This window comes from Numida meleagris, chromosome 8 (assembly GCF_002078875.1).
Source record: "Numida meleagris isolate 19003 breed g44 Domestic line chromosome 8, NumMel1.0, whole genome shotgun sequence".
In the NCBI taxonomy this organism is placed as follows: Eukaryota; Metazoa; Chordata; class Aves; order Galliformes; family Numididae; genus Numida; species Numida meleagris.
In genome coordinates this window covers 12,365,124-12,378,288 of record NC_034416.1, presented here as the reverse complement: position 1 = coordinate 12,378,288, position 13,165 = coordinate 12,365,124, and the positions used below count along the sequence as shown (strand labels likewise).

Here is a 13,165-nt window from a genome sequence, read left to right as displayed (position 1 = left end):
ATATATTTTCCTTGGTTTGTTCTTCAGGATCAGAGCCTAAATGTTACCTTTGTTGTTGCTGTTGTTTAATAAAGGAGCTTGGGAATACACTTAAAACTTTTTGGAGAATATGTTGCTTTTTTTATTATCATTTAAAAAAAACAAACAACCATTACATCTGGACAGAGATTCCTGCACATCTTGCACACAGCGCCAGCAGGCTTTGGTTAGAAGCATAAGAAGCCTGGGTTAGTGTATGAGAAAATGAGACTGAACTGTATGAGTAAAGGAACTAGAAATCGATTGGTCTGCTTCCAAGATGCACTCTAAAACTGCTGTCACATTTGTTGTAGGCAACCAGAAGCCATCACAGCTGCCAAAAGAAGCAGTTCAACATTTCCCCCACCACTGGGCTTTCTTTCATTCCTGCCCCCACATGGCTCCTCTCGGGTGTCAGCACCAGCACCTGCACTCAGCTTTTCCAGCCTCTCCTCCCAGCAGCTGCTCCATGCCCATGACCACTACAGCTGCCCAGCTCTGCCCCTTCTCACACCCCTGTGTGTTGCTGAGATGCAGAGAGCTGCGAGGTGGAGCTGGGGGTGCTCAGAGCTCTTCTGTAAGCAGCAAAAAGCTGCCCCGTGTCTCATTCTTCATTCCCCTCCAACGTTTTGTTGGCTTTTTTTGCTGCTGTTGCACACTGAGCTGTTGATCTCAGAGAACGACTGGCGATGACTCCAGGGTCTCCTTCCTAATTTATGAGTGCCGCATCCAAGTCCAGCATCATTTAAGCATAGTTTGTGTCATTCTCCTCTAGATGCATTGCTTTACATTTATCTAGACTAAAGCTCCCCTGCCAGCTTTCTGTGCACTCGCTTCTTGAAAACCTTCTGGAGTTCCTCAGTACTGACACATTTGGTTACCCCAAAGGACATTCACTTCTGTTTCTGTCAGCGGCGTCTCCTCTTTCTGAACAAGTCAGCAGATCCGTATTGCTCTAAGAATGCCTTTGCTAGTATAGAAAGTTCTACATGGTACTCCTTAACTTATCTGGCCTTTTTCCCTGTGCTGAACCTCTTCTGTCCACCTAGACTCTGATAGATTACTGCCATTTGTTTTTATAGCAGAACTGTAGCGATGAATACTTTTATATTACTCACTAGCATATGCTTTTAATAGGAAATGGTAACAAGGGTTCCAACAACATACTTAGAGACACACCGTTGCTAGTTAATCCCCAAATCTATAATGCGTCCAGCTCAATGACACAGTTCAAAGTGCCCTGCCTATTGACCATGACACTTTGAACATTTTCCTCTCACTTTGCCTGTTCTTACAAAACTTCTGCAAGATTAAAGCACCCGACTGAAATTTCCTGGAGAAGATTTTTCAGTGTTTGGGTGTTTCCAAAAATTTGGAAGCTCATTTACTCCATTCACATAGGAGCCATGTCCCAGAAGACACATGATCTGGTGGCTCCCTCCCAGCACCATGAGCCTTCCATGCCTTTTGTTCCCCTCCTCCTCAGCTGACTGTCATGATGGTCAAAGTAATAACCCTTTATGCTTACACAACCCAGCACAAATATTGCTTCAGAAGTTTTTAGAGGGGAAAATGAGCCCTGGAGAAGTGACACGTTCATGAATCTTCCTCATCCTGTGCTTATTTTGCTGGATTGCTGTGCACCAAAGCTGGATTTTTCTAAAGTTCTGCACCCAGTTCACATGCAACATGCTTAGGTCCTCTGTGAGGCTGGCAAGGAAATGGAGGCCACTTGAAAAACTGGCACCCAGTGCTCTGAGAAGGAACGGCAAACCAGAGAGCTGGCCCGCTTTCCCTTCCTACTGCTCACAGCCATGGCCTGGCTTCTGAAACCAACTGGGAGAGCTCTGTGTATGCTGTGATTGCAAGCAGCTGCACGAAAGCGTCTGGGCACAGAAAGTTCTTTTGGTGGCTGCAGCCTCTCCATAAGGAACCATGCCTACCCTCTGCCTGTTAGGAGCACACAAAGGACAGGAGAAATCTGCACGCTCGGGTCTCTGGGGCCTGTGGGAGGATTAGCTGCGGTGCCACTTTCCGTCAGGATCTGTTTCCCACACGGCGTGACAGAGCGCACGTCTCAGCAGTATGCTGCAGGCACCAGGCCCGCCTCTTCCCATCGCTGTCTGAAGCCCTCTGCAGACCTCTTTTGACCAGTTTTTCAGAGATGAATGCTCAGACTATCTTTTCTGTAGTTTAATTTACATCTGTTTTATATTATTTGCAGTTTTTCTTTATCTGGCTCATTCCCTCCCCACCACTCTTCGCTTTCTCTTCCCTCCCCATTATCCTCGATAACTGAGAGTTGACTGTAGCCCGTGTACGGTTACATGCTGTCATCCCTACAGACCTTCCAGCCGCCAGCTGTCTCAACACTATGCTGGGTTTTCCTATAGAAGTTATTCTTTCTTCACTCCCACTGTCTGGCTCGCCTTGCTGAAGGATTCTGAGTCCTTCCTCAGGCTTCCCATAGCTGTTGTCAGCCCCAAATTCACTTTTCCATGATTAGAGACACAGCAGTGCCCCAACCCGGTGCTGACCCACGTTCCAATGGGCTATTACAACTATTGCCATGTACAAACCAGCAGATCAAATGTATCTCGGATACATACGCGACCCAGTACTTGTGAATAACCCTGGGCAGCCTTATCCAGTGGGGGGCAACCAGCCCACGGCAGGGATTGGAATTGGGTGATCTTTAAGGTCCCCTCCAACCTGAGCCATTCTAAGATTCCATGAACCCACTGCTGTCTGAATTCTGCGGCAGAAAAAAAGTGTTTATTTTCCTGAAGAGGAGCGTCCCATCAGCTCCAGCACTCTGAAGGGGCCCTGCTGCAGGGCACAATAGGACAGGGAGAACAACAGAGCGTGGAGTTGGAAACAATTGAAAATGCAGAGAAACTAGACAGGCAGAACGGGATTATTCAAAGTGGAATGAGAGCAGGGCGCTGGGGTGGCTGTACCTCGCTGCAAACACGGCTGTGACGACTGAAAATCAGAACAACCTTGTTTTAGTGAGGAGCCAAGGGGAAGCACATCAAACAGGCAGCGGGGAGATAAAGCGGGGAGCGGGAGCGTGGTGGGTGGATGGAGGCACACGCTGGTGCCCGGCCGGAGGAATGTCATGGCTTCACTTGTGATTGGCTGCCGAGTGGAGGAGTCAGTTTTCACGGGGGTTGATCAAAAAGTTTCCTTTTGCTTTCCAAAGTCGCTGTCTGAGCAGAGGCATCGGAAGAGGAGGCCGGTTGCTCTAACATTCCTCGGGAAAGCGACTTAAATGCAATGAGAAGGCTTCTCTTCCCAGGGACACGCAGCCAAGAACAGACGCAGAGAAGCTGTTTTCCTTCTCTTCTCTCCCAACTCCTACTGGAGTTGATCAGCTCTCATTTCTGGCATGCGTCTCATCTCTCAGGATACCATGTCACAGTATTCTACTAACTTTCTCTTGCTTCCCATACCAGAGTATCCGGTATTAGACTGCGTGCCCAACAAAATCATCAAGCTGGTGGTGCTGGGTGGCAGCAGCGTTGGCAAGACAGGTAAGCCCGCGGGCACTGCTCGCACTGTTTGTTGCTGCTGTGCTACCTGCTGCTTTGCAGCTCATGGCCGTGGCTGTGAAAACTCTCGTAACCCGGGCAGCCGAAACATTTTAAGTTGCTTTGTTGTTTTTTTTTTTTTTTGTTGGCTTGTTCTGACTCATTTGTGAGGCAGGTTTGCTGCAGGGCTGTGAGCAGGCAGTGTGAGGACAGGGCACAGTGTGGGGAGTGCTGTACTCACAAATGAATCTCCGTGGCTCTGTGTGAATCATTTAACCACATCTTCATGTCCACACCCCCAAAAATGGGGCTAGCGATTTCTATTCTCCTGCTGTAAATGCTGACTGCTCTGTGGACAAATAACAGCTTATAGGATGTGCTTGCCTGCATTATTTTGCAAAGGAGAGGAGAGAAAAGGAGTATAAAGCGAGTATTATTGCTTTCGAATAGATGGTTCACGATCTGTTTTACTCTATGTGGGGTTCCACAGCACTCAGGAAAGCGTTTTAGCTGTTTTGAATTTGAAGGAGCTACATTTCTGTATAATTTTTAGGTACTTTGTTGAAGAGCACAGTCAATTTCATTTAAAGGTACCAAGAAGGTGACTCAGAATGTACAGTGAAAAATATATATATTATTTTAAATGAAATAAATCTACAAGACAGTTGTTTGCAGGATAAAACTGAGTGGTTTTGGAAATGTTTAGGAATCTGCTGAGATGCAAGCACTAGAGGAATATAAGTCACTGTGGCCATAAAGGGGCTTTAAATTTATCAAGAGATCATGAAAAAGGAAAATGTTTTAATCCAATAGTGCATGAAAGCACCATGGGTTGAGATGAGTAAGAAGGCCCAGAGCACTGGAGCGTGACCTGTGTGTGTACAGCACATGCAGTTTGTTTGCTGGATGTAATTAGATAGCACTAATGGGTTTCATGAGGAAGGCTGAGGATTTTTAAGGCTGGAAAGAACCATTTGAGTGCTCAGCCACACTTCTGATATGGCACAGAGGTCTTAAAGTTGGTATTTGGATTCGTTTCAGTACTGTAAAGGTTTGGCATGTTACTCTTCTCCTAAATTATTTTAAACCAAAGGTCAGATTGTCGCATCTGCCGTCACAACAAATAGTCCTCCACAGCCCGCACCGCACAGCCTCACTGAACCTGAGGGGTAATTTACAATACAAACTGCTAAAAACATTGCATTAGCTATCAGAGTTTGGCCCCAATCTTTTTTTGGGAGTGCAGAGAGAAGGATTTGCAGAATAATAAGTGAGCAATAGCAAGATTAAGTTGGTTTCATATTATACTAACTCTTCCAGTAAGATACTACATGTGTTCTGACTTTGGTTCTCATTAAAGGCCCATATTTTTTTCATTGTTTTACAGCTCTGGTTGTGCGCTTTCTCACTAAGAGATTTATTGGAGACTATGAAGCCAACGCTGGTGAGTCTGTTTTCTGCTGCAGTGCTGCAGATAGCTTGCAAAGGAATCCACTCTTTTGTGACTGGTGCACATTACAGGAAAGCTGAGCAGCGTTAGATGTCCATGAGGTGCATATTTTCAGTTAATAGCCTCAAGCTATGAAAGCAATAAATCAAAGCCCCATTATTCATGTTCCTGTTAGCTGCTTTTCCCCCCAACTTGATGGAAAAGGATCAGAGTAAAAGGCTTGCTTGGGGATATACCTATACTAAAGTGCAGGCTCCAGGAACAACTTGCATATTGACCGAAGAGCAGAAAGGCAGCGCTGCTCTCGGCAGCCCATGAGAAGCCAGAGGAATTCCGAAGTGTGCAAAAGGCAATTCAGAACTTTTTTTCCTCATGTATTCCTTTTGTTTCGGTGGCTCTTGTGGCGATGGAGCATTTCAAATTGAAGTCTCCTTTCCGTAAGATAAGCAAAGGGGCCATGCAAACTCCTACTTCATTTCTTGTTTCATTCTGACACCTCAGGAGATGTGTTCATGTGAACTGTTTAATTCACAGCCTCTGTTCCAAGTAAGCGCTGACTGCTTCAGCCAGGATTGTAGAAAGAATCACTGTGCTCATGCCTACCAGCACATCCCACACGTAGGCTATCTAACGTTTTTGGGGGGATGAAAAAGGAAGGGATTCAAAGCAGTGACACATACTGAATTGGAGACACACTGAATTTAGAATAACGAGCTAGGAATGGAGATGGCGGTACAAGACACGCTTGATCTCTGCTTGTCTGATGAAATGAAGTCTGAAAGCTCCTCCTTACAGCCCCCTCTCACTGACCCCAAGCAACCTTGATGCTTGCCTGCACTATTTCTCTTTCTTTTCCTTCATCTTTTCTATGGGAGACTGTACATCAAGTTAGACTTCTGAGCTTTGCAATGGATCATTGCCGAGAACCACATGCTTTTCTCATTAAGCTACCAGCCCAACAGCCATGCTGTAGAAGAAACAAATATGCCAGAAATAGGAAACAGGTGGTAGTGTATTTGTGACCATTCAAGCATGCTTTTCCTTCAGTTGAGTGTAAAGCAGAGCACAGCCAGTGTCTGGAAGTGCCAGGTCTTTTTTTTCTGCAGTGTATTACAGAGTAAGAATAATATGTTGTCTGGTCTTGGTTCAGGGGTGCAGTATTTTCCCATAAACCAGCACCACTTTTCCAGCTTAAAAGCTGATGTGTTTTCAAAAATAGAGGCTCCCCAGCAGGTTTGTATTACCTCACAGAGTCAGTATTAAAATATAACATGATTATGTTGGATCCAGATGCAGCAAACTTTGCTATATTGAATTTCCTTATACTGTAAATATTTCTGTGAGCTCAGAATATTTACCACTGGAATAAAAGCACTTGTTTCCCTGAACCAAGTCTTACAAAGACAATTTTCAAAGCGATGGCATTACTGTCACTAACTGGCCACCCTGCTGGTCCACGGTCCTTACTCTCCAGTAGATGCGATTTCTCTAGGTTTGAGATAAAGTGCATTGTTTTAAGATGTAGCAGTGACAACTGTAGTTGGACAACACTGAAAGGTCAGACACAACAGCTGTGGATGTAGCATTTCTTCTACATCAATGTGACTTGCACTAAGTTCTAAAGAAAAATGATGATAACATCAATCTCTGAAGCTGTTCTTATCATAACCAGGGATAGTCTGTAGCATGAAAAGATTTTTTTGTCACTTTGTACTCCAGTAACAAAATAAAATTCAAGCCTAGAACAATGGTGCTCTTACAAGGGCTGGGTCAGCTCTAGGCTCGTTGAGCCAGGACACGGTCTTGAGAATCAGCCATTCAGATTAACCAGAACTCCAATTCAAACTGTCCGGTCACTGGGGATTTCAACCAAGCTCTGACTGCTAAGGTCACACAAATCCCAAAGAGCATCTGGGTTTTCTGTATATAGTCACTTGCTCTGTGTCCAAACCTAGAATACTTTCCTTTCTTGGAATAAATCAATAAATCCAGAAAAATGCAATGGGAAGCAGTTTGCTTCATTTGCAGTAAACAGCCAGATAGGTTGGCTAGAGATTAAAAATATATGCCGCCCACATTTTGAAAGTTAACAGTATGGATTGGAAACCTGAAAGGGATCTAAGCACCCACTTTAACTGAGTATTTAACTCAATACTAAGTGCTGTCTTTCCCATATACCATCCTGGAGATACAGTGGAAACATTCAACCACACAGCAAATACTAAACCACCTGACTTAAATAAACAGCCATGCACTCCCCCTGGTTCCACTCACCTTTTTATACGCAGCTATGAATCATAAGCCTCAAATTCTGGCTTTCAGCACTTCAATTTTCCCCTTATGTTCTATTTCTTTGTTGTCGTAGTCTCTGCCTCTAATGATCTTGCTTTTCCACCAGGTGCTTTGTATTCAAGAAAGTTCACCATAGATGGGGAACAGATCTCCCTACAGGTGCAGGATACTCCCTTTGTTTCACTGGAGGTAAAATATCTGCTCGGTGCATCAGTACTTTACAACACAGCTACTGTCTCTTGTTTGTTGCCAGCATGTTAATCCGTAAATAACTCAGCTTTCCAGAAGAAATACACCTGGGCTCAAGCCCAAATGGAGACTAACAGGGGTACCTAAAGCCCCACCACAATGAGCCCCTGAAGAGGTTAAATCAGGCTCCTTTAAGAGAGTGTCAAAATTAAAACAAATCTGTGTCTTTCCAAGGGGACAGGTCTCACAGAATTGGCCATTTCAGCTAGAGTGCTTTTCAATGCTTTCCTTGCTTGTTTTTTAATTTTATTCATTTCTTATTTCTGAGCTGTCAGCATTTACATACTCCTCTATTTCTACTGGTATTTGAGATATTCTAGATTTAGTACTTGATCAGGAGCCAAACAGAATCCAGAATTAAGATGTCTCTTTCTGAAGAGCTGTTTTACTTGCAGAACAAGATGATGACGATGATGTCAGAAGAGCAGGAATGCAATGAAATTTGTTTTTACACAAAAGGTGCAAATCTCAGGAGAGTAATAATTCCTATAGAAAAGCTGAGATTTCATGGTAAAATTAGGCATCCCCTTGTTGCCACCAGATCTAACCTTCTGAAAAGCCATTCTGGAAGTCTTCCAACTATTCACTTCAGAGTACAAAGACCCTATGCCAGTTTGCACAGAGAAGACATTGCGAAGAGAACCTGGTGGTGGTGGTTCGGCACAACGGGGAATGCCCAACAAACTTAGCAAAGGGAGTCCCCTCCCTCTTCTATCCCTTGAAGAAAGGAGGGAGTGAAGCAATTAAACTCCCTCTTTCACACCAGATACATGTTTATTTTCTGGTTTCCCTGTTTTAATTAAGACTCTGCCTGAGAATTCAGAGACTGTAACCAGAGCTCTACAAAATGCAGTGCCAAGAGCTGAGGTTTCCTAGTCAGAAACTATTTTAATTTAGTTAGGAAAGAGTTTCATTTTCTTCGTCCCAATCAAAGGTCTGCACTGTTTCAACAGCTCCCACAGACACCCTTATCTTAGCCTGGATCTCTGCTGGCATCAAATAATGTATCTGAAAGCGTTTAAGAGGATTGCTCCTGACCAGAACTTGCTAAGAGTGAGAATATGTTGGACTTTCTGTAAGATCCTTAAGAAAGATTGCTGTGTGTGGCGTGCAGGCGTTTCAGGAGGAAGTCATGTGGGATCCCTCCGGACTCCAGCCCCACCGGAAATGTTCATGTTTAAGAGAGAAACAGAAGCAAACAGATACTGGTTTTGTTAGGTGATTCATTGCTGCTCTGCCTCCACATGGCAAATCACTGGGTGTTTCAAAATTCATTCTGGAGCAGAGATTTCCATTTAAAAAGTGGCCCATTAGCCTTTGATTTTCCCGAATAAAGCATTCCAGTGGGGATTATCCATCCATCTCCCTACTGGGTGGGCCTAGCCGGAGTAACTGAGAGTTTCTGCTCATTAGGGTTCCCTTCAAATATACACCTTCACCAAAAACATTTTCAAGCTTGCCAGAGCAATTAGTTCTTTTCCCCCATAAAAGGAGTTTGCTGGTGAAGAGAGGCAAGCAGGACGTGAAGGGTGGCTAATTATCTACAGATTGGACACAACCCAGACACCAGCAGTGCAAATTGCCCTTCTTCCCACAGTCTGCCCCGTCCCGGCTTGAGTTCGCTCTCATTTGCCTTTGAAGCAGGGTTGCTGCGAGGCTCCCTGTTCCTTCTGCATGCAGCTCTGGTTGGGTTTGTTTTGTTTTGTTTCGTTTTTCTCTGATAGGGAGCATGGAGAGGAGGGTGATAAGGGCATCTTTAAGCAATTTCACCGCTAGTAAAATACATTTAAGATTTAGGTTTGTATTACTGTGAGCTGGCAAGAACAAAGGATTACAAAGTGTGATGAGCCAGTGCCTGCATCGGCCGCAGTGAAATATGAAAAGGGCAGAAAGTTCGAAGAACTGCTGCTGAAAGCTGTGAGCCTAATTTATAATCTGAGCCTTCAGAAATTCGGCTTCCTCCTTCCCACAGAAGAGTCTTGACTGTAGTCCTTCTTCCAATTGCCTGATGTGCCATAAAGAACGAGCCAGTTTTGCTCATTCTTTTCCTCCTTTGCTTCCTGAATTTGGGCTTTATAATTCATATTTAGATGACTAAATAAAAGCGATATGGCTTGGGAGGTCGCTGAGTGCACACAAATCCTGTTAAAACATATGTGAATGGCAGACATACGCCATGTCGACAGATATTGGAGCATATGTTCTAATACTTGAAATTTCCATAGCTGATATTGAACAGTGACTGAATTTTTACCACACATATTTTTTATTCTTTCCTATGACAAACTAGGTTTCTGCCATAAAACCACTAAACACTTTTCCAAGTGTTCTACACTTTTGGAATGAACTCATACATGTACTACATGTACAACATAACAAGTTATGAATGATGTTGAAGTATCTGAAATGTTGCCTGTGTTAGTTTAGGAAGATAAGATCTGACCTGTTATGCTGGATCTGTCCTCCCCAGCCAACTGACTGAATTGTTTATTGTGCTAATTATGTTGATTTAAAATGCCTGTCCTAAGCCTTACTGAAGTTGATGAAGATGTGTTGAATAGAATTTAGCAATAGTAATAACAAAAAAATTGGCCTCTATTTGTGATGCTGAACTCCCATGAAAGAACACAGAGGAACCTCTAATTGCCTGTAACTTCAACAAAGGCTGAATATGTTTAGTGCCTTCTTGGGTATGGAAGAAAATGCAAGGTTCCAGAAAGCCTGGATTATTGACAGGAATGTCCGTTCTTATCAAACCGAGCATACTGGTAATAACTGCAGCACTGATCTCCCTGTCTAGTTGGGAAGTATGCCAGCAGGGATAACAAAGAAGAGAGGGTTAGCTGAAAATAGCCTCATCTTGAAAAGTAAGCTGATCTCTTTTCAAGCTCCATGGTATTGTGGTATTGTATTCTGTTTTATATTCTCCACACTGGTGACTATTATGGCTGTTTGAGTAGGAGCTGTGTTGGGCAGAACAAACGTGTGACTAGCAATGCACTAATATAAACCCACTGCAGCTGCACACACGAGCAATGAGATTTCACCTCATTTTCAGTTCCAGTAATTGGTTATTTGCAACAAATTGCTTTTTCAAATCAACTTTGCTTCTGACTATTTGAAGAACTGTACGGCAGTAAAACCTGTCAGGCTTCACTTAATGGAGCTAGTGAGAACCCCCATCCACGGAGACACAGAATACAGAATTGGAAAGAGCCGTAAAAAGCACCTTGGGGAACAGCCATTCAGTTGCAGCAGTGTGAATAGCCTTCTGAGGTTTTTTAATGCTTACCATGCCAATCACCATTTTATCCACACCGAAAGGTCGGGTTACTGTCACTGTTGTAAGGATTCACTAGATGAGAATACAAAATGAACTTGTCAATATCAGCACTAGGTTGTTCTCTTATTTTCAACCCTCTGGCTTTGATCCCTCTCCACTTCTGTGCTGCTTATCTATAACGTGCTACTGACACAGAGTGGAACTTGTCCCCCGTGCATCCCTAGCAAACAGGGAGGTTTCTGCCTGTGTGCTGAGCAACAGCCACACACCGAAACACAGCTCTGAGCAGCCAGCGCTGCTGTATGACTGCTCCATCTGCTCCCTATTCTCAGTTTTCTAATCTCACACCTCTTGGTTTTGACGGCAGGATGACACTGACAGCATCTGCTGCCAGGAGCAGATAAACCGCTCGATCTACTGGGCAGATGGCTTCGTTTTCGTTTACTCCATCACAGAATACGAGAGCTACCGCGTCATCCGGCCCCTGTACCAGCACATCCGCAAGATTCACCCCAATGCTAACATCCCCCTGCTGCTGATGGCAAACAAAGGAGACCTCCTGCGAGCCAGGCAGGTGTCCTCCAAAGAAGGACTCCAGCTGGCCAGCGAACTGGGAGGTACTTACTACGAAGTCTCAGCGCGGGAGAACTGCGAGGGCGTGCACGAAGCCTTCCAGCAGCTTTGCCAGGAGGTCAGCAGGATGATTGGCAGCTGCAACGGGGAGAAACGAAGAGGCCTCCACCTTGTCCGACCCAAGTCTCCAAATATGCAGGACTTAAAGAGACGTTTGAAACAGGCTCTGACTTCCAAAGGGAAATCTGCCACTACACTTTGATGTAGCTGACAAAAATTGTTTTCCACACCCCTGGACAAAAGGCAAGCAAATAAACTGGTGTTTAAGGGAATCTCCAAAATACAGCATTTGGGTTGTGTAAGAGATTCTTTCATTTCGTCTATATATTTTCCTTAAAAAACCCATTTTCATTCATCAGAGGAACTCACAGAACATTCTCTTCGGGGCAAGAATGTAGAAACTGATTTAAGGAATAGATTGTCCCAAATCATTTCTTTTCCAAAAGGAATGCAGTCAAATAGTTTAGGCTTAAAATGTAGATTTTATTAATAAAATAAGTAAATCCTACTGTTAAGAGGAGTGGCTTCTCTTGGGGACAACTCTATTCTCAAGTGTAGGCAATAAGCTGCAGCAAGGCACTAGGAGAGTGACACAAGCTATACTGAGCAAGCAAAACTTAACAGATTTGCTTAGTCACAAGACTGGAAAATAAAGGCAAAAAGTAAATGATAAGCATAAATAGTGAAAAGTAATAAACTAACAAAGGTAATAATTCAAAAACTGTAGTTTAGAAAGTGTTCTTAGCAGCCTGGGGAGAGTTTCACAAGCTTCTATGGTGTCTCTTGATAGAGGTAATTTCAAAAATATCACAATTTATTTCAGATTATTTTTCTTTAAACACATACCATTTCTGAAAGTGATTATGTGGGCACAATACTTACTTTTTCAGCATTTTGTAGTCAGTTTCCCAATGGTCTACTTGTCGTTTTTGTGTAAGTTTCCTACCTAGCAATGAGGAACAAATAGAGCCGTGTGGCTATAAAACCTGCAAGGAGCAAATGGACTGTATTAGCCAAGACAAAGGATGGGATCTGAAATCATTTAACCTTTTTTTCCAAACAAGTTAGATTTCACACTCAAGATGATCTTTTAAAGAAACAAGGCCTTTACACAAAGTGTATTTGATTCACTACATTTTTTTAAATTATTTTTTCAGAAGAAAGAGTTCTATGATGCCTGGAATACCTGGCTTCAGGAATTTAGCATCTTCTTATTTGCCTTAAAACGAGGTTTTACTCAGTACCTTGCAATGAATCCAAATCAACAGTCTGTCAATAGATATTTCACTGGCAGCATCTCACTGCAGCAGTTCTCAGCACACGCTAAGGGGTTTGAAGCTGCATCCTGTGAACTGGCCAACTTTATGGTCACGATAACAACAGTATGAAGCACCCATCATTCTGTTCCTAATGGGAGTGGAAAGAAACTGAGTTGGACCATGCAAAAGCCGTGACGCAACGACCTTTTCTTTGAACACACCACCCAAGCAATTCACAGGACCGTGGGATGGAGTAAAGCTCAATGATTTATGCTGAGGAACACAGGAGAGGAAATCTTGGTTCAATGGATGTGGGAAAACACTCCCAGCTACAGCAATACTGAGCTCACTCTATGTTCTACTCATGAACAGCAAAAATGTAAACTGAGTCTGATGAATATCCGTACAGCTCAGGGCTTGAAATTCTGTTTTACTTTTTATTTGCCCC

The 13,165-nt window shown here is 43.6% G+C and overlaps 1 protein-coding gene across 1 annotated transcript; it reads left to right on the top strand.

The window, feature by feature from the left end:
• On the top strand, positions 3,187–11,966 carry LOC110403443 (ras-like protein family member 11A-like). Its single transcript, XM_021406647.1, has 4 exons — positions 3,187–3,554; positions 4,939–4,995; positions 7,400–7,482; positions 11,193–11,966. The coding sequence occupies exons 1-4, from the start codon at positions 3,410–3,412 to the stop codon at positions 11,658–11,660; spliced, it is 753 nt and encodes a 250-aa protein (XP_021262322.1). The 5' UTR covers positions 3,187–3,409; the 3' UTR covers positions 11,661–11,966.

Bases quoted from the DNA above. Each gene is read 5' to 3' on its own strand.
- LOC110403443 (XM_021406647.1), top strand. From the start codon at position 3,410: ATGCGTCTCATCTCTCAGGATACCATGTCACAGTATTCTACTAACTTT. The intron at 3,555-4,938 runs GTAAGCCCGCGG...ATTGTTTTACAG, and splicing joins CAGCAGCGTTGGCAAGACAG to CTCTGGTTGTGCGCTTTCTC. The intron at 4,996-7,399 runs GTGAGTCTGTTT...CTTTTCCACCAG, and splicing joins AGACTATGAAGCCAACGCTG to GTGCTTTGTATTCAAGAAAG.